Genomic DNA, 22,340 nt, shown 5'->3' on the forward strand with positions numbered 1-22,340 from the left:
TCCCCTAATTGGTTCATAGAATATTCTTTTGTTATTGGCTACTATGAAATGAATTATTTTCATTGTTTTTAAAATGCTTCATTGGCTAATGTTGGCATATAGGAAAAGTATTGATTTTTATATGTTGATTTTGTTCAAACCATTTAAAAATTTTTGCTTGTTCTAATACTTAGCCATGTACTTGTTCTGCACTTCAATGGAAGCACTTCTAAAGTTGTCATTATTAGGTCTGATCATTCCTTTAAGTTTGGGATCAATACCCTTTAGTAAATTAAAGAAAGTTCCTCCTATTCTAGGTTTATTTTGAGTTGGTATAACAAACTACTGTGGATTTTTTTGGCGTTTTTTGAGATGATGGTTTTTCTCTTTGAATTTAACAGCAAATATATAATATATACTAATATATATTGCCATTAGAAATATGTTTGTTGTTAGTAACAGAGAAAGGAAATAACAGAGGATCTAGTAAGAGGGATATGTATTTCTCTTTCATGTGAGTCTGGGGTCAGGATTTCAGAGGTGATTTTTGCATCTCCAGAAACTCCCATGCACTGACTTCCTTCCATCTCATAACCCCTTTTCTCAAGGACTCAAAACAAAACTGCTCCAGGGCCCTTCATTGTCTTTTTATTTCTTTTTCTGCAGTTTAGATTCAATTGCTCATCTTTTTAAGTTTTACATCTATGTTAAAAATGATATTTGCCTTAGATTTTGTTTTCCTCTATTATTTATTTTTTAGTATTAGCCTCTGTTATTCTTTCACCTATTCATTAGACATAAGTTCAAATGTTTGACTTAACTGGCTTGAACAAATAGGTGTGTATATGAAAAGTGTAATAAAATTCCAAAGGTGGTTTGTCTAAGACTGGTGCACATGCTCAATGATACTAGCAGGGATGGTATTCCTACTCCATCCAACCTTTGGTGGGTTTTGTTCTCTTGCTTCATAGCCCCAAGATAGTGAGTATACTTGCCAATATTATGCCCTTGCTTAAAAAAGAAAAAAGTGGGTGAAAGCAACATGGGAAAGAGCTATTCAGTTAAGTATGTCCCTTTCTGTTAGGTAAGCAAATGCTTTCTCATAACCCAGACCCAGTTGACTGGGTGAGGTTAACTGGATCATTCAGCCCAGACATATCCAGACAGGTGGATCACAAACCCAGAGAAATGAAATTACCACCAGCCAGCTTTGACTGACATCCCAGGTGCCAGGAATGCTGCCTGTCTTCTGTAGAATCCAGAGCCTCTCTTGTTCCCTGATGAACAAGATTCTATCAGCAGTAGACTGTCAGGTGGAAGGTGGGAAACACCTAAAATAGTCAGTACCTTCTGGTGTCTTTGCATGTACTGGGTACATATTTCACTCTGTTACCAAGTTTTTATGTTTTTGTATTTTTGGTTCATTTTCCTAAACACCTGTCATTCATGTCAGTTTTGTCCCAGAAACTCTCACTGGCCTGTGATAAGGTCAAGGCTACTCACTGTGACAGTCCAGATGGCTGGCCCTAGTCTTCCCCCACTGGCTCTCCTGAATGTGCAAGGGTCTTTGAGCTGTTGGCCTCTGCTTGTGTTATTCATTCAGCCTGGAATGTACTCTTTTCAGCCTACCTGAATCCTCAAAATCTCCTCTTGGGCCAGGGATATAGCTCAGTGGTAGAGCACTTGCCTGACATGAATAAGGCCTTGGTGGTCATTCCCCAGCTCTGCAAAAACAAAAAAACAAAAGAAGACCCCATTCAGTCTTCTTTCCTTCATTCTGCCAGGCAAAAGGGACTGTTCTTTTCTTGAATTATGAATTTGCTTGTAAACAACGTTGTATTTATTCCAATCTAAGTTGGATTTTGAATTATGGTGATTTTCATAACTGCACAACAGAATGGAGTAGAAAGTTGAGCTTAGGGTTTCATTTTCTTTTGTTCATTCACTCAGCATATGTATTTAGTATCTGCTATGTTCCAGCCAGTAGTAACAAAACAAATAACATGTGGACCCCACCCTCCAAAGAATCCCTCAGAGAAGGAAAAGAGCAAGCAGGTTAGGGGCAGCAGCCCAGTACTCAAGGTGCCCTCACCCATTACAATGACAGTAGGAGGCCGTGAAAAGAACTGGATCTATTAGGATATTTTTCTTTTGTAGGGAGGTGTCTTTACCCAGATAAAATGCTGAATAAAATTACTGGAATCAATAGCAGAGGTATAAACCTGATTAGTGAGTTGTTGTAGTTTTGTAACCCTTGTTGAGGGAACATTAGTCTGATACAGACACATATTTTATGCCAGTGTAACAGCTAGATTTATAAACCTGGAGAATAAACTCCTAAATCTTTCAAAGCAAGGGCATCTTACATGCATTCCATGCTGGAGGTTTAGTGTTGTGCAGGAAAGCTCTGACACAGATTTTCAAGGATGAGATAATGCCTCTGACACCCAGGTTCCCTTGGAAGGTGGTCATTCTAGGACGTGGACATGTACACAGTTGCAAAGTCATGGGTCTTCATGAGTTAGAATAGGTGTCACCATGTTTCCTAGCCTTACAAAGTTCATTTCCAGATTCAAGTCTTTTTCAGAATTAGTGATTATTTCTTATGAATTCTTTAAGAATTGCCTAGTCTTTTTATGAGTTCACAGCAGGAAATGGCATGGAAAGAGTAGGCTTTAGATCTTTTGGGATCCTGAGCGAAGGACTGTGATTACCGCTGTACACCTGCTCTCATAATATGAATCCTTGAATACGGAAAACCGCACTTCCCGCCGGGGCTGCTTCAAGTGGCTCGCGCCCGCTTACAGAAAATCGGGGCTTCTTTGCCTGGCTGCTCCAAATAGCTCAGCGCCGCTTCTCGCACTTAAGGCCGGACCAGCGGGAGGAAAGACACGTACACTTCAGAGGTTCATGAAGCAGCTTCCCTTTATTCAGATAACACACGCTCAATATATAAGCAGTCTCATGCATAAGCATTGTAACCAGATATGTCCATCCAATCCTGTTAAAGGTCAAGCGATCACTCGCTCCAGCATACATGTAAACTATATCTGTCCAAGTGCTAGACGGCAGAACTGATTATCATACAGCCAATGGTAAATGCTTTCTGCCATTCTCCATGCATAATCAGTTCGCCGTTTGCTCTCTGCCAGTTGCCATCTTTAGATGCACGTGGCATAACCCTGGGCCCCGGGTTTCGCCCGCCACACTTGAAGAATTTTATACGTCATTGCTTAGTGTTTCATTTCAGGGAATACAGATAAAAATCTCAGTGGATTCTGCATTACTCCCAAAGATATAAATTTTAAGAGAGACATTTCCTCCTTCTTTCCATACTTAAGATAAAATCATGAAAGGTATAATCCAGTGTCACCTAAGAAAATGCTTTGCTTCCCATCATGCATGTATGCACATGAAATATTTCAAAGCAATAGATGCTTTTCACTTGAAAACTTTTAAAGATGCCCTGTTTCATGTATAAACGATGGCATTGTGTGGACGGCAGAATGGTGAACTTGGGATCAAAATAGGTCCAGGTAGGAATCAGCTCTGCCACTGGGATCTCTGGACTTCAGTAAAATAGATAAAGCTATGTTGTCTCTTGTCTGAATGAGAGGTAACTTACTCAAAAAGCACTTAGTATAGTCAATGTTATTGTGGGCACTTTGCAAATAGTACTCATTTTCCTCATTTTCAACATAGAGAGGATTTGGGCCTATGGGAACATTTCATTATTCAGCTCCATTCAAATAAAATTGAACCCCAAGATAAAACGAATAAATCTCCAGGAAAATATAGTCTAATAAAATTGAACCCTGTGGAGATAGAAAGTCTAAAAAGAGCAGTTACCATAGAGGAAGATAGAGAAAGTTGTAAAAGAACTACACACAAAAGAAGCACAGGAACAGATTGATTCACAGAGGAAATCTATTAAGCCTTCAGATACCAGATGCCCCCAGTGCTACTTAGGTCACTTCAGAGCACTGAAAAGGAAAGGAAAATTTGAATTTTGTTTTGATATAGAATGTTGACTGTTGCACATGAAAATGAAAACCATCAGTCTAATTCATTATGTCAATGTAAAAATCTTAAATAAAAATTAACAACCTGAATTCAAAAACACATAAAAAGAAACATCAATGAATGATTTAAGGGTATATATTCCAGAAATATGAATGAGGTGCAATAATAGGAATTCCATTATTAGAATTCATCATATTAATAAATCTTAAGAGAAAGAAATGTACGATAGTATCCATCTATGATAAAACCACCAAAACTAGAAATGTATGGGGAGTGTGGGAGGGTACCAGGGGTTGAACCCAGGGGCGCTTAACCACTGATTACATTTCTAGTCCTTTTTACTTTTTATTTTGAGACAGCATCTCATGAAGTTTCTTAGAGCCTTGCTAAGTTGCTGAGGCTGGCTTTGAACTTGGCAGTTCTCCTGCCTTAGCCTCCTGAGTCACTGGGCTTACAGGCATGCCCCATTACACCCAGCAATTTATGGATAACTTTTAAATATGTGTGTATATATCAAAAGTCAGCAGCCAGCATCTTATCACATAGATATTAAAACACTTAAAGTTATTCTCCCTGAAGTTTGGAACAAAGCAAAGATGCCCATTATCTCTAACAATATTTAATATTATATTAAGGCATTAATCAATGCAATCATGCACAAGAAAATAGAGGCTGTAGAATTGAAAATTAACTGTTAACACAATCTCTGTTTGCATTTGATGTAATGGTATATCTGGGAAACAAACAAACAAATAAAAAAAAACCTTATGGGAAAATTGCTAAAAATAGTTAAGACCTTAGTAAAATAGCAGAATATAAAGTTAACACAGAGAAATCAACAGCTTTGCTTGCAAATACAATAACAAGTTGACACACATAAGAAAAAAGATACCTTTTACAAATACCTTGGCATAAATCTAACAAGCAAATACAGAAATAGACCAATTGCATATGCAAATGTATCAATACAATAGTGGAAGCATCTCAAATCAGTGAGGCTTACCCACAGATGTTCTTTTTTCCTAAGTGGTGTTGGAATAGCTAGAGAGCTATAGGAAAAATGATAAAATTAGATCCATTTCTCACATCATGCACCAGGATTAATTTCAACTCCATCAGAGCTTTAAGTATTTTAGAAAATGGAACCATTGAATCGTTAGAAGGAAACATGAGTGAATCCCTCTATAACCTGACAATCAAGACAGTTTTTTAAATTAAGACTCAAAATCCAGAAACATTAAGAGAAAAGATAGATAAGTATATGTAAACTATTTTAATAGATTTTATTTTTAGAACAGTTTCAGGTTCACAGCAAAATAGAGTGGAAAGAAACTGAGGATGTAGCTCAATGGTAGAGTACCTGCCTAACTTGTACAAGGCCCTCTGTTTCACTACTAAGAAATTAAAAACTGGAAGGTAAAGAGATTTTCCATTTATTCTGTGACCCCCTTGAACTGCCACACTATTGACAATCCACATCAAAATGTTGCATTTATTACAATTGATGAACCTACATTAACACATAATCACACAAAGTCCATAGTTTACATTGTCATTCACCCTTAGTATTGCACATTCTGCCAATTTGAACAATGTATAACCATTATAGTATTATACAGAACAATTCCACTGCCCTAAAATTCCTCAGTGTTCCATGTATTCATTCCTTCCCACTCTCAATATAATTTTATTTTAATTGGGATTAAAAAGACACTGAAAGCAAAGGGAAATGACAAATGACAAAATATGGAAAATATTTTCAATGCATAGCAAAGAAGAAGGATTTTTATCTTTAATACATAATGAGCTAATAATGGTAGAAAAAATGAAGACCCAAATCATATTCAACAGGAGGAAATGGACTAGAGAAATGGACAGTTTACAGAAAATGAAATGATAGTGGATCTTAGCCATATGATTTTAAATGTAGTAAGAGAAAGGTAAATTAAATCTGCAGTGAGATAGAGTTTCTAACTTATGAGATTGCCAAAAATTCCGAAGATGAACAACACATTCTGTAGGTGAGGTTATGGTAAAACAGACACATTCCTGTGTTGCTTTTGGCCTTGAAAACTTGTACAGCCTCTTTGAAGGACACTGCCAAAATTTAGTAAAACGACACTAGTATTACCTTTTCTTCCAGTCATACTTTTAGAAATCTATCCTAAAGATACACTGAAAAATTATGAAAAGCCTTTACACAAGAAATCTTTATTCTTGTCTGGAGTCACAGAGCAATGATCAGTCCCCTGTTGGTGAACATCTATGTGAATTGTAGCCTTTTATTTTAACAAAAAGTATAATGAATACAGATGATCACTAGATACTAGTGCATACTGATCTAGAGGAAGTACTATATGGTAGGAAAGCAAGGTGGAAAAAGTGCTTATAAATGGTGTCACTCATCCAAGTGATGGGAGGATACAATGTGAAGTTTTTAAATCCACATAAGATAAAAAAAGGAGGATAAGTCACATAATTAAACATAAAAATTTAGTTATGTGACAAGGAAGGGAATAGAGCAGAGGGGACAGGCTAGAAGTCATACCTTGATTTTGAGGTTTGAGTATAAATCTGTTACTATTTTACAAAACAAACAAAATCAACGTCAAAAGGCAGTCTTTCAAATAACATTAAGATGCAGCAAGTGAATCTAGATGCATTTCCAGTTGGTGGTATAGCCACAGAGGGAGAACTATTCAAAGTGACTTTTAAAATGCAGCAGTTTGTCTTTTCATCTATAATGGGATAGACCTAAGACCAAAAATATTAATGCTATATTTATAGCAACAAACTAAACTGCTTGCAGAGACCATTGTACTGTTGTCAAACCCTGGTGTGTATACATGATATATACATATATGTATATCCTGTAAATAATAAAATGAATTATTAATTGGGTAATATTCTGTCATTCCTATTGTTATTTCAAACAGAATTAGAAGTGGAGATAGAAGGTTCATATGTAATTTGAATGAGAATTAAGTGAAAACTGAAGTCTTCCATTTGAATTGCAAATATTAGAATGAACTCTAGATGTATTTAGTATTAAAACAATCATATTTCATAACTCTGTCCACTAAAGAGTCCTAAAAATGATGAATAACCCAGACCAGTAGGTATACTGCTATGGGATATTTAAAATTTTTTTAAGTTTATAAAAAACCCTCATGGTTCCACTGAGAAATGTCATATTCCAGATCTGGAGCAATAAATTAAAAAGAGGACCCCAAAACAACTTGTCACCTCTTGTCAGCTGTACCAGGGTCAGGGTAACTCAACTCAGGAGCCCAGAGACAACTTGAAGAAGCTCTCAATGGCCAAAATTAGTAGAAGTTGAACATCAAAATAGATGAGACCTGCATCTATGTTGGGTGGATTGAAATGAATCAAATACATTCAAATCCAAGAATGCAAGATGATTTTTGTTGTCATGATGTAGGTGTAGGGGATTAAACCCAGGACTTTGTATATATTAAGCAAGTGCTCTACCACTCAAAATGATATTTAAAGATAGAAGATAAAGAACATCATGAAGAAACTAGCAAACCAGATCATCTAAAAAAAGGGATTGAGAAGTGGTAAACAAAGCATTTATCTAGCCTTTCTATTTGAAATCTATCACCAATCTATTTGAAATCTATGACTAAATAGTAGGTTAATGGAAATTCCCTTTTCTCTATGAATTTCAGATAATAAATGAAAAAGGAATGAAAGAAATTTGACTGCTGGTATGTGCAACCCTATTGAAATTATTCCTGGTTCTAGGCAATGATCATCAGTGGTTGCTACCATTATAGAAAAGATGGTCAGACATTCAGTTCTACCTGATGGAAAAAGACAGCACCAAAATTTGCACAAAATTGAACCTGAATCTGATCAAGCCTTTGTATTCAAGTGCTAATTTGCATGAAGTACATAGATCATAGGATGCCATTGGAACAATCAATAAAAGCCAGATAGTTGAAAATTCTACAAGAAAAATGATCAGGTTTTTCAATAAACAAAACTTATAGATTACAAAATGTATATCAACCAGTTACAATGTGTGGTTTTTATTTGAATCAAACATATGGAAAACAAAAATCATATGAAATTATGGCATTTGAAATCATTGGAAATTTGCCCACTTTCTGAATAATAACTTCATTGAATAATTGTTATTAGTTTATAGGTGTGATAATGGTATTGTGGTTCTGTTTTAAAGAGCCATTTAGAGATATATTGAAATATTTATAGATGAAGTAATATGTTATCTGGGATTTGTTTCAAAATGATGTGGGAGGAGGAAGTGGTTAGAGGTAGAGAAGTAATAAGACTTAAAGTTGGTAATTGTCATACCTGAGTGATGCATACATTGGCATTTATCCATATTTTTCAGTCAACTTTTATACATAATTTTTTTCCTATTGGAAAAATATTAAAACATATAGCACTGCTATATTCTGTCTTCTCCTTGTCAATCTTAAAAATCTAAGCTCAGGTGTGTAGGAATTGGGGAATTGAGGTGGCATGTACAAACTTTTGTTATTAGTTTATTTTTAATTTTTATTTGTTCTAATTAATTACACATGACAGCAGAATACATTTTGATTCATTATACACAAATGAAGCACAGTTTTTCACTTCTCTGGTTGTACACTTAACGACATCTTTTTAAAAAATATTTTTAATTGTAGATGGACACAATGCCTTTATTTTGCTTATTTAGTTTTTATGTGGTGCTGGGAACTGAACTCATACTTGCCTAGCACATGCTAGGCAAGTGCTCTACCACTGAGCAATGCCTTGCTTTCTCATGTAAATAAACCACCAGATGCCCACATGTGCTTTGAGAGCCAGAGCAGGACTGTTGTGGCCCCTGGATTAGAAGATGCCTCACCCCATGGCACCTGCTGTACCAGAGGAGGAATGGGCTCAGTGCCCACTCATGTGCCTCCCACCAAGCCTTGGCCTAAGTGGTGGGCCCTGGAGCTGCCCACCATTGCTCCCAGAGTTTTCTCAGTACCTGCAAAGACAAGATGCTGGGCATTTGGAGAATATCAGCTTTACCAAGAGGAAGAATAAGAAGCACAGTGCCCCTGCAACAATGGAAAGATCTGCAGTCTGCACACCAGATGTTCCTAGGGTCACTTTTGTTTGTTTTTCAGGCCGGTCTGTCTGTAGCAGTCTTGCTAGCCCTCTCTTCTTATTCTTCCTCCCTCCCAGACTTTTTAGGTTGAATTTCCTGGATAAATTGCTTTGTTGCAGCCAAAATTACTCTTGGACCCATCTTTATCTCTAGCTTGTGTTGTGGGCCTTAACTAAAGTCATAAATATGAGCACATGCTGAAAATGAGCACTTGTCCTATGCATATGAATGCTTTGCAAACTCAAACTTCACAGAACTCATGCCCTTCATGGAAAGGTTCTCTTCATTTTTCTCTGAACCATGAAAATGTCCTAGAAAATGTCTTTCCTTAATGTGTTATCCACAGAAACCTGTGTCACTGCTTTGCTCAAGGGCACAATGGCAGCTGTCAAAGGATAGACCAGACTCCTGGAAAGAAAAACGTTGATATCTGCTGGGTCTGGTGGTAATCCCAGCAATTTGAGAGGCTGAGGCAGGAGGTTTGCATGCTCAAGGCCAGCCTCAGCAATTTAGCCTGTACATCTGTGAGCTCCTCACCAGGATGGGCTTCATCACCAGGCAGGACAAGATCTAGCTATTAGTGACACCTTTTCACATATTATCCTGCACAATAGGGATGTATGCATACATGGATAGTAGAGTGAAGATTCATAATACCAGAACAATTTATTAGGTTATTTTATTTTTTATTTTGTATTTGTTCTAATTTGTTGTACATGACAGTAGAATGCATTTATACATTTTGATAGCTCATAAAGAAATGGAGTTTTAAATCTATAGCAATAACAATAGTGCATGTTCTTTTGATCTCATTTCATTTCCTCCTTACAGCAATTTTGAGAGATAGGGGTGTTCTTACCCTCATTATTCAGATGAGGAAACCAAGGCTTCAAGAAGTGACATGACTTGCCCAGGCCATACAGTGAAGATGCATTAGCATATTTGCACCCAGCCAGATCATTGGCTCCCAATTCTGTGCTCAACCCCAGATCTATTCTTCTCTCTGGTCCTTTGTGTCTTGGGTGCTGTGGGCTACATCATCAGACAGACCTGGATGAGTTCCCTTCTCCCCATTTAACTTCTGCAACCCTGACCCAAGGCTGGTCCCTCTGGACATCAATCTCTCCCTCAGCCTGCCTCCTAAGTATCAGTCAGCAATTCTGCATGTGTACCAATGCCCTCCAGACCTCCAGAGTCTGAGGCAAAAGGGAGAACTGTCTTGTAGGTCATGCCTTCATTGAAAATGCTGATATTGTGTTCTTCAAGGACGTATCTGCACTCATTTAAAAATATATATACCACTAAAACATTGTCGATCTTGGTTTCTGAATGTTTACACCCCCTTGCACCTCTGGCAGGTGCTTTGCTTGCCTCACCTTGGTCCTGACCCTGCTAGATGCCAGGCATTGTGAAACCTGGAGAATAGCTTTCAGGCTCCTGGCCCTCTATCAGGAGAGATGATACATGCAAGGTTTTGGCTGTTCTCTCTTGCAGCTCTGGGGTACAGAGTAACCTCCAGGTACTCATCCTCCCCATAGTCTTCCTCTGTCTTCAGCGGTCAGACCACGAGACTCTACCCTCATTTCAGTCTCCTTTCACCACAAGTTGATGCCTTCCAGACTCCAGTTACAATAACTGCAGACAGAAATATTACAGGCATGTTTTATTTGGGTTCCACTGAAACAGAAGTTAATGAAAAATTAACTGAGGCAATTTTTGTTTTTATCCTGTTATACCTCTGTCCTTCAATTTTGCTGTCTTTGGTTAGAACAGTTCTTCTACTTGGTAGTCTCCCAAATCTAGGAGTCAGTCTCAGAAGCTGCACCTGTGTGTGTACCTGTCTCTCTCTGCTTAGAAGCTCCTGGGGAAGGCCCAAGGGACTCCTAAGTACCATCACAGTCCCTATTACAGTGGCCTAAACAAAATAGCAGCTCAGTAAACTCCGGTTACTTATAAAATGAAAGCTCAGGTACTGGAAAGAATATGGTTATTGAAGGCAAGAGCCTCCAGTCAGCATGGACACACTGTGATTCTGAACCAAGGTTAGGGGTGGGCCCCTTCTTTTTGCCTTAGGCGGTTTGGTGGCAAGTAGTCTTGGTGCTCAGTGGAGTTTTGGAAAGGAGAGGGTGGCCCCAGGGTCTCTGTTAAATGGTAAGTAATAGTTCATGTTTATTGAGCATGTGCCCTGGGCCAATATATTTCATGTGTACATATTTTATCACCATAGCTAAGTTGAGATGCATTTATGTGGTATCATACCATTTAGACCTGCTGAGTAGGTCAAAAGGTCCAGCAGTGCACTTTGAAGAGGGACAATAGGGCAAGGGTGACTTAAGGGTCCTCATTGACCTGAGTCCTCCCGTTTCTTCATAGGGCATGAATTTGAGGTCTTGGTGGTGGTGGCATTAGGTTTCAAAATTACATCTTAAAGCAGGAATTTCTTGCCACATAAACATATTCATCTTACCTTCACCTCTATCTATTTTACATTAAGAATGAGATATAGAGGAGTAGCTGTGGTAGATGTGGTTAGCAAGTTCCTATAGCAACTGGGAAGGCAGAGGATCTGCCTCCAGCTGTTGGTCCCAGCCCAGATGCAGCCTCCTGTGACAAGAAGCAAAACTTTCCAGGGTAAGGAGAATAACATGCCCTTATTCTCTGATTTTTTCCCCCAGGTGGCACTGACAAAAGAAGAGACTCTCCAGGCCGAGGCTCTGGTACATGGAGAGAAGGAAGAAGGAAATTTCCTAATTGGTACCATATACATCAGGTTAAATAATTTTCTTCATTTTTAGCCATATCAATAAAACCTTACACCCAAGTCTGAACTGTGAACAAAGTGGTGAATAATAATGGATAGTTCTGCTTATAGAACTCCCTGCCTGAGAACCTAAGTCCTCAGGATTTTGGGCATAGATAAGCTTATTTCTTCCATTCTTACTGAAGCACAGGTGGGCCCAGAACTCATCATTGACCATGTCACAACTGATAAGGAACAGAACTGAGCTCAAACTAGGCCAGTGGGCCTGACTTTAATATCCTAGCAACTGCCTCAGAACATGCCCCATTGAGAAAAGGCCATCCCTGTAGTCACCATGAAAGAAGGACAAAGCACATTCATTAATGGCAAGGGATTTAAACTTATCCCACAGTGTGTAAATTCAATTATATGTTTGCTAGCATAAATTTTTTCATCATATATACTGGGGCTAGCAAACTTTTTCTTTTTTGAAAATATTTTTTAGTTGTCGATGGACCTTTATTTTACTTATTTATATGTGGTGCTGAGAATCAAGCCCAGTGCCTCACACATGCTAGACAAGTGTTCTATCTCTGAGCTACACCCCAGCCCACAGCAAACTTTTTCTGTAAAGGCTCAACTAGTAAATATTTTTGGTTTTGTGGGCCTTATGGTCTCTATTTTAAATACTTAACTAAGCCATGAACAAAAGCAGCCACAGACATTATGTAAATGAATAAGTGTGACTATGCCCCAATAAAACTTTATATACAAAAACAAGTAGAAGGTCACATTTGATCCACAGGCCATACTTTGCTAACCCCTTCTCTACACAAATTTGGATGCATTTGTACTTTATAAACCATGACAGACCCATGAATGGCCCCTAAGCTGCTTCACTAATGTGAGTCACTCTCACATGCAAGGTAATGGCTGCTTTTCCCCAGCAACTGTCTGCTCCGTCAGCCTGTGGTCAAGCTCCTCAATGCCCACTGAATCCCTCTAACCAGGATTGCTCTACTTAGGAAATTTGACTTCCTTTTGAATTTTCTTAAATTATTACTGTGAATATGACAGCTCTTAGAGGGATAGCAGGTACTTTGGTAATCATCTTCAGCAAGTTTGGTATTCCAGTCAACTACTAGTGAACCCAGAGTGCCTCCTAATAGCCACATGAGGGGTGAGAGCTGAGGGAAGTGGGGCGGGCGGCACATTGATAAAGGCACAGTGGGGAAACAGTGAGTAACACGTTACACTGTGGAAGGGTTACATGTCTGTACAGCTCAGGAAAGAATCAGAAATCTAGTTATTCCAAATTAGTCTCTCTACATACACTTAGGCTTTTTTTAAAAAAATAATCTAGTCTATTTTTTCCCCATCATTTATTTTAAATTGATAGAACATAAGATTGGAGGCATTGGAGTTAATGATGACCCCTGGCTTTTATCTGTTCGGGCTGCTGTAACAAAATATCGCAAACTAGAAGACTTGTATACAACATAACTTATCTGAGTGCTGTAGCATACAACTGTCATCCCAGTTACTCAGGAGGCTGAGACAAGAGGATCACAAGTTTGAAGCCAGCCTCAGCATCTTTGAAAAAAAGTTTTAAAAAAGGCTAGAGGTGTAGCTCAGTGGTAGAATAGTTAGTTTTCCAGTGATGCAAAACAAAAACAAAAATTTATTTTTCACAGTTTTGAAGGCTAGGAAGTCCAAGATCAAGGCACCTAGCTTATCTGCCCTCTTGACCAACATCTTTAGATGGCAACTTTTCACTGTGTCCTTACATGTGGAAGGGGTAAGGGAGCCCTCTTTCTAAAAACAGTAATCCCATCATCAAGACTCCATGCTCACTCCCAAAAGGCACCACCCCCTTACATCATCAACAGCAGTTAGGTTTCAACATATGAATTTGGGGAACACAAATATTCAAACCATAGCATCCCTAGTCTCACATGGTATGTACAGATATTTTAGTTAACTTCTATGATATAATATCTTGCATGAAGAATAAGTGAATTGCCTCAAACTAGTTCAAACCTCTACAACAGCAGGTGGCAGCATTTCCTTCTCTCCACTGCGTCTCCATGTGTGTGGTCACTCACATCTCCATTTCTTGTACAGATGGATGGTTTCTAGCCTGCTTCCAAACCCCACCTCGGCTGAGTGTTGGGCAGCACTTCTACATGATCCTATGACGCTTGATATGGACGCAGTCCTGTCAGACTTTGTTCGGTCCACAGGGGCAGAACCTGGTCTGGCCAGAGACCTGCTGGAAGGTAAGCTGACCCTCTCCCACACACCATCCTCTGGGGCCTATCTTCCAACCAGTGACAGAAGATGGGGAACATGGACATTACCTGACAAAGGTTCACTGGAACAGTATTTGGCTTCTTTCAAAGTAAAAGAAAATGTTAATGCTAATGATGAAATGATTTTTATTATTCTTGTTGGTATTTTGGATATGGAATAGATCACCCAACTCATTTGTGCCTTACGTACTTTTATGTAAGGCACAAATGAAGCTTTGCCTAGTTAGTTCTTAAAGATATTGAGTGAAAATTTATCAATAATCATTTTTCAAGAAAAATATATTCAGTAGAATAGAAATGATAGAATATTTGAGAAAATACTTTCATTGGAGACCTTAGATCCTTGTATCTATCTTAGCAGAGACAAAACTGTTTTAGTCAAAAGTTATTGGTGAAAAAATGACACCTGGTAGCCAATTAAGTAGTTGGGAATAATTCACAAGCAGGAAAATTTTATCTTTTTATATCATTTGCTACCTGAAAAAAAAAGTATTATCCTTATATAAGATGTTTTCAGGTACTTATTCAGCAATAATTATAATAGACTGAAAATTAAAGTCTGTCTCTAAAATGGATTTATTTAATGTCGTTTTTACTTCTGTTTTTCTTTTTTTGGTACCATTACCTGGCAGAGGTAACAGTGTTGGTGTTGGTGCCAGGTAAAGTAGGAAGAGTCATCTGAATGGTCAGATGTGTGAGAGGAGGGAACTTCTTAAATGATTTGTCTTTGCTTCAGGTGTATAAATTGCAACTTGTAGGGTTAGTAAATCCTTAGTCAAGTATTGTAAGTCCCAGTGATTCTATCAGTCACTCAGAGAAAAATATGAATTTCTATATATTTATAAAAATGGAAATAACTATTCAATCCTATTATAAATTAAGAACCTCCTATTGGAAGATTGTGAGAAAATGACAATGACAAGAGTATAATTTAAAAATTTCTCTCAAGCTCTCACACTCAGGGTTTGGGATAAAATAAGTGCAGAGAATCTTTGTGGTATATGTGAGTCAAAATGTGATCCATACTTCCCACTCTTTATATTATATAATGTCCCCCTGCAGGTTCCCACTCTTTCTGTTCATTTCAGTGAGTGGCAGTGGAAAGTAGCTTGGGAATGAGGTTAGCAGTGAGCACTTTGTCCAGGGCCAGACTCAGCCACTTGGCAGCTATGAGACGTAGGGAAACTCATTTAACTTCCCTTAACCATAGGGTTTTTTTTCTTTGATCTACCTTAAAGAGCAATTGTGAATATTAGAAGTTGTTCCTGGAGAAGTGAGCAGCAGGTTGGAAAGGCTCAAAAAATAGTGGAGGTAGATCATACTGGTTGTTGCTGATGTTGTAACTAGTACTAACATTGGTGTTGGTTTCTAGACAGCCTTAAATGGGATGCAAGAGCTAATATCTCTTTTCTCTTTATTTTTAAAATTAAGATATGTAAAAACTGACTTCTTGGTGTTCAGTTCTATGAATTTTAACATGCATGGATTTGTGTGATTACTGTAGCTATCAGGACACAGCACCCCTTCATCACCTGCACATTCTCTGTCCTGTTATCTTTTGAAGTAAGGCTCATCCCCTATCCTTTGGCAGCCACAGCTCTGTCTTCTACCACTCTTTTTGTCTCTTTTCAAGAATGTTATATAAATGGAATCATACAGAACCTCATTTCTTGAAACTAGTATCTTTTCACTCAGAGTAACTCTGTTTCTTTTGATTGCTGGTAATATAATTCATTCTAGAGATGGACCACAGTTCATCCATTCATCTGCTGAGAGCATTTCAGTTATTTCCAATTTGGGGCAGATATGACTAGAGTATCTATAACTATTTTACAACAGGTTTCTTGTGAATTTAATTTTAATTATCCTAGGGGTGGGATCACTGGTGCATATGGTAAGGTATGTTTATAGGAAACTGCCAGACTGTTTTGCAGAGTCACTACACCATTTTTCATTTCTCACCAGCAGTGTACAAGAGGTCCAGTTGCTCCATCTATTTACCAGTACTTGATGTTGCTTTATTTTTGTTTACTTTGGCCATTTTACCTAGGTACACAATGATATTTCTTCATGGGTTTAATTTTTATTTCTCTAATGACTGATGATGTTGAAATTTTTCAGTTTATTACCTTCATCTGCATATTCTCTTTCATAAAACATTTGTTCAAACTTTCTACATGCTATTACATTGACTTGTTTGTTTTCTCATACTTGAGTTTTAAGAGTTCTTTATATATAGTGAGTATAAAACACTTGTTGGATATGTGACTTGAAAACATTTTCTCCCATTGTGTGTTTGAATTTTCATTCTTTTTTATTTATTAAGATAATTTCAGTGCATTATAAGTCTACGTAATAGGCCTCATTGTTACATATTTGTACAGGCACATAATTTGGTCCAATTCATTCCCCAGTACCTTTCCTTTTCACTCTTTTAACAGTGCCTTTTTCAGAGCAAAGGCTTTTAATTTTGGTGCAATCCAGTTTATCAATTCTTTCTTTTATGAATCATGCTTTTGGATGACATGTCTAAGAACCTTTGCATAACTTCAAGTCATGAGGATTTTCTCCTATTGGTCTTTTGAAAGTTTTATGCTTTTATGTTTTACATTTAGATCTGTGACCCAGTGTGAGTTGCTTTTTGTAGAGTATAGAAGATTTAGGTCAAGGTCCATTTTTATGCATAGGAATGTCCAAGAGTTTCAGCACCATTTGTTGAAAATATTATGCTTCCTCCATTGAATTTGCACATTTGCCAAAACCAACTAAGATTATAGAAATAGAAATAACCCAGAAAGCAATTTGTAGAAATCTATGTCTTGATACCAGTTGTATTCCATTGATCAGTATGTCATTCCTTTGCCAATAGTATACCATATTGTTGATTATGGCTTTGTAGTGAGTCTTAAAATCAAGTAATGTGATTCTAAATTCGTTCATCTTTTTCAGACCTTTTTCAAGTATTCCATTTCCTTTGCCTTTCCACACATATTTTAGGAACAGCTTACCTCTACCTATGAAATGTCTTACAGGAATTTTGATTGGAGTTATGTTAAATCTGTAAGTCAGTACTAATTATCTCAATCCATGAGATACAGCCATGTGTGCTATTTATTTGGACTTCTTTGAGTTTCTAGCTTAATATTTTATAGTTTTTAGCATGTAGATCCTAAATGTGTTGTTAGATTTATATATAGCTATCTTATTTCTTGAGCAAATGGTGTTATTTAAAAAGATTTTAGCTTCAAAATTGTCCTTTGCTAAGTATATAAAATATTTATTTATTTATTTATTTTATTTTATTTTTCTGGGCTTAGAAATTGAACCCAGGGGCACCTTACCTCTGAGCCACATCCCCAGCCCTTTTTAATTTTTTATTTTGAGACAGGGTCTTGCTAAGCTGCCCAGGCTGGCCTCAGACTTGAGATCCTCATGCCTCAGCCTCCTGGGTCCTTGGAATTACAGGTGTGTACCACCACACCCAGCTAAAATATTGTTTATTTTTATGTGTTGATGCTGTATCCTACAATCTTGATAAAGCCAAACTACTAATTATTTGTCCTAGGAACTCTCCCCCCACCCTGCATATTCCTTGGGATTTTCTTGACAATCACATTATTGTCTTTGGATAAGGGGCAGTTTTATTTCTTCTTTTCCTATCACTATGCCTTTTTATTTTTTTAGACTTCATTCACTGACTAAGACTTCTAGTAAAATGTTGAGTAGAAATGGTAAAAAAGAACATACTTGCCTTGTTCTTACTCTCAGAGGAAAGCATTCAATCATCCACCATTAAGCAGAATGTGGGCTATAGATTTTTATAGATGCTCTCTCCATAGGGAGGAGGAAATTCCTCTCTATTCCTAGTTTACAGAGAGTTTTATCATGAAGAGATGGTGAATTCTTTTGCATTTTCTGTATCGATTGATAGTGTGAAGGGTTTTCCCAATTCAACCTGTTAATTTTCTAGCTGACACTGATTGTCTTCTAACAGGAAAGCAGCCTTTCAGTCATTTCTTATCATGTTTTTCTGCTCCACATTTTCTCCTCTCCTTCTGGACCCAGATGATATGACAAACCTTGTCTTACTGCCCTATAGGTTCCTGTGGCTCTACTCATTTCCCTTTCTGATCTTTTCTTTGTATATTGTTTAGATTGTTTCTATTTGTCTATTAATAAATTTACCAACTCTTTCCTCCCTTATCTCTAATATGTTATTGAGCCCATCCAGTGAGTTGTTTTTTTTTTTTTTTTTTTAGTTGTTAAATGTTTTTCTTTCTAATAACGTTTCCACTTGGCTCTTATTCATATCTTCTATTTCTTTGCTAAGACTTTATATATTGTTCCAATGTAGCCATTGAGATTTCTCTGGTTTGTGTTCTTTTGTGGGATTTTGTTTTGTTTTATTTTGTTTTTGAATAGTGAATAAATTTAAATTGTATTCTAGGACATTTCAAAACTTATGTTTTGAGATTATCATTGTCTTTAAGCTCTTACAGAAAATATTGTTATTTTTGTTCTAGAATATAATCTCCCCAGGTGGGTTCTGTGGATTGTGGTTCCAACAGCAAGCAAATCTTCAAGAAGTACCATTTGGATCCATCTCACTTGTGTGCCACCTAGTGGCCAGTCAGGAACTTTGACACGACCTGTCAACATTCAAAGTCTGTTTAATCTGTTGAAGGATAGAACCATACATGTGCAATTCTGGGACAAGCCCAGGAGTTCATAAACAACTTTAAGGGGCTGGTCTTACTGCATCATAATCCTCCCACTCTGCGCTCCACTTCCCCTGTCCTCCAGCCAGTTTGGGTAACTGGGGCTTGATTTGCCTGCTCCCCAGCACACTTGACTCAAAACCCAACAGCGAAAGCCAGGGAGAGGGGAAAAAAAAAAACAAAAACAAAAAAAAAACCAGTTCAGCTTGCCCACCTTCAATGACCACAGAGACTCTGGTTGGAGAGGAAGGTCCCCCAACCAGAACCAGTGTTAATGTCCAGCCATCACCCATTGCTGTCACAGAATTACTTGAGTTCTAAGGCACAGAGAACTGAGAGAAATTTAGGAGTGTGAAAAACAAATAAATGAAGGATTTCTACACTTTTTACTAACAGGACCCCTTTTTTTGCTTCCTGAACCAGAGCTGGAGGTTTTTTCTTGGAATGAATACCTGCATCTGGATTTGGGTCTACACTGAGTTCATAACAGAGGAAGGAACCTGGAGGGAAAATGTGATAAATCTCTACAAGTTTAATGGTACATTGGATTGTGATATTCTTCCTCCATCTACCTGGATTAATCTTATTTTTTTTTCTTTTCAAATTTATTTTTAAATTGACAGATTAAAATTGTCTGTATTTGTCAGGTACAATGTATTTTGGAGTATATACATGTGTTATGGAGTGACTACATCTAGCTAATTAGCACATGCATTACCTCATCACTTGGTGGCAAGAACACTTAACATTCACTCTCTTAGCACTTTTTAATACAATACATCATTATTAATTATAGTCATCATGCTATGCAATAGATCTGTTCAAACTTATTCCTTCTATTACAATTTTGTATTCGTTGACTGTTTCTCCACAACCTTCCCCCAGCCTCTAATTACCTCCATCCTACTTCTACATCCATGAGTTCACCTTTCCAAAATGCCACTTAGGAGATCATGTGCTATCTTTCTGTGCCTGACTTGTTTCACTTAACATAATGAACTCCAGGCTTAACCATGCTCTCACACATGACAGAATTTCATCTTTTTTCAAGGATGAATAGTATTCCATTTTTTATATAGATCACATCTTCTTTATCCCTTCATTGGTTGATGGACTCTTATGCTGATTCCATATCTTAGCAATTGTGCTACATTGAACGTGGTAATGCACATCACTTCAACATAGTGATTTAGTTTTGTTTGGATATATACCCAGTGGTGGGATTGCTAGATCACATGGTAGTTCTATTTATAATTTATTGAGGAATCTCCCTACTGTTTTACATAATCGCTGTAGTAATTTATATTCCGTCCAGCAGTTATAGTAGCTCTTTTCTTCACATCCTCACTGCACTTATCTTTTGACTTTCTGATAATGATCATTCTACCAGGAGTGAGTTGTATCTAGCTCATCATGGACTCACTTCCTGAGGTCCCCATAGCTGCACCCTGCACTCTGTCCACTGTTGTGGCCACATTCAATAGGACAGAAGGTGGAGTGTGCTTGTTCATCTTGCCAGGACTAGATCCTGTCTTCTGTCTTGACAACCTAAAGGACTGGGCACACATGTATGGTGTGTTCTTTAAGGCATCAGTGTTATTTTGGTCAAGATTCCTCTATAAGCTAGTGCTTTAAAGGATGAAATACTTTCATAAGCAGGCCTCAAAAATATGTGTTGTGGAGATAAAAATAATGTAGGAATTTAGAATGTGGGGGTGTCTAAAGGATAAAAAAAAATGCAGTGATGTCCAAAGCTGGATAAAAGGTACACAGACCTTCTTTGTATTACTTTGGTAATTTTTGTATCATTTATTTATTTCAAGATAATAAGTTAAAAAATAAAAACATCACAATGATGGGAATCTCAGTGCAACAGATGGAGACCACTGCGAAGAAAGAGTAGCATGATTGATGAAGAACCTGGCAGAAAGAGACAGGATAGGGACAGCAGAATTCAGAGATGAAGACAGAGAAAGCAAACACAGATCTGCCTCCATTGGAAGAAGGTGTTCCTGCCTACCTCCTGATTCCTTCATATCAGCCCTCTGCCTGTTGCCATGTGGTCTTGAGTCAAAGTCAAAACAAGTGGACTTGCTTCCCCCAAAACATTTAAGACCCATGTTGTATATTTTCTGTTGTTATAAGCAAATACCCGAGACCAGGTAATTTTAAAAAGAATAGAGGTTCAATTTAGCTCACAGTTCTGAAGTCAAAAAGCCTAAGAGCAGGGCACCAATGTCTTCTTGTCTTCTGGAAAGGGCCCATGCTGTGTAGTCACATCAAGGAAAATGGAAAGAGAAGTAGGTATGTGCAGAAGAGGCCAAACACAACAGGTAGCCTTGCTTCAGAACCACCTGCTCTTGTGGTAACTGATCTAGTCCCCCTCGAACAAGAACTCTTCCTGTGTGAAAGGCATTGATCTTTCTAGACAACCTACTCATCACTTAAAGGTCCCACCTCCCAACACTGTCACAAACAAGTCAAATTGCAATATGATTTTAGAAGGGAAAAAACCACAGCAATCCCAATCACCTGCCACTCAAGTCTCTTCTTCATCTGCTCTGTTACAACTCCTCCACTTCAGCTCCTTCTGAGGTCCTTCAATTCTTTCCCCAGATTCACCATCCCATTTACCTCTGTGATTCTGCTTAAACCTATTGCTAGTGCCACCAACATCCTCTACAAACTCTGTCTCCCCTTTGGAAATTCACCTCTTCCTTCAAGTAGGACTGTGAGCTCCAAGACAGCAGGAGACTACAATAAGTTTATTTACTGTGTGCCACCCAGCATGTGCTGATCCCACAAAAAAAGTGATCTAGCTGCTGGGAATACATCAATGAGCAGTCATACCAAAAAAAAAAAATCCTTACCCGTGTGGAGACAGACAATGAACCATGTAAGTTATACAGTGTCTTGGTGGTTAGAGCTATGGAGAAAACTAAATCAAGGGAACAGGTAGAGGGTATAGGTGTGAGTGCAATTTAAAAATAGGGTTGTCAGAAAGCCCTTGTTTAAAAAAAAAAAAAAAGGAATCTGAGCAGAAAAACATTTTAGGAGGTAAATGAGTGAGCCCTGTATCTAGGAAGAGTCAGGATGAATTGGTCATTCCTTTTTATCTCTGCATTTTGTGGACTTCAGTTGTAGCATATATTTGGTTGTGTCTTCTTTTATAATTAATCACATGCTTATTTTCTTCATTAAATTAGAAGTTCTTAAAGCTAAGAACATAACACTGATAACAGTAGTTAGCATTCATAAAAATTTTTATTAACCTATAATAATTGTACATAGTAATGGGGCAGAGTGTGATCTTGCAACACTCACACACAACATGCACTGATCAAATCGGGTGACTAGCATTCTTCTCTCCTTATCATTCCTTGGTACTTGGGTTCCTTCAGTTTCTCTCTTCAGCCTCTTCATGGAATATATATTAG

At 37.7% G+C, this 22,340-nt stretch overlaps 1 protein-coding gene across 4 annotated transcripts in view; it reads left to right on the forward strand.

Annotated features, from left to right (window-relative positions):
• The window catches only part of OTUD7A (OTU deubiquitinase 7A), a 346,216-nt gene that overhangs the window by 207,856 nt on the left and 116,020 nt on the right, over positions 1–22,340 (forward strand). For all 4 annotated transcript variants that reach the window (XM_079121947.1, XM_079121946.1, XM_079121949.1 and 1 more), the window contains 2 exons: positions 11,809–11,903; positions 13,998–14,152. In XM_079121947.1, the coding sequence (XP_078978073.1) occupies positions 14,002–14,152 (151 nt within the window). In that variant the 5' untranslated portion in view covers positions 11,809–11,903; positions 13,998–14,001. The remainder of the gene's footprint in view (positions 1–11,808; positions 11,904–13,997; positions 14,153–22,340) is intronic.

This window comes from Sciurus vulgaris, assembly GCF_902686455.1.
Source record: "Sciurus vulgaris genome assembly, chromosome: 2".
NCBI lineage: Eukaryota > Metazoa > Chordata > Mammalia > Rodentia > Sciuridae > Sciurus > Sciurus vulgaris.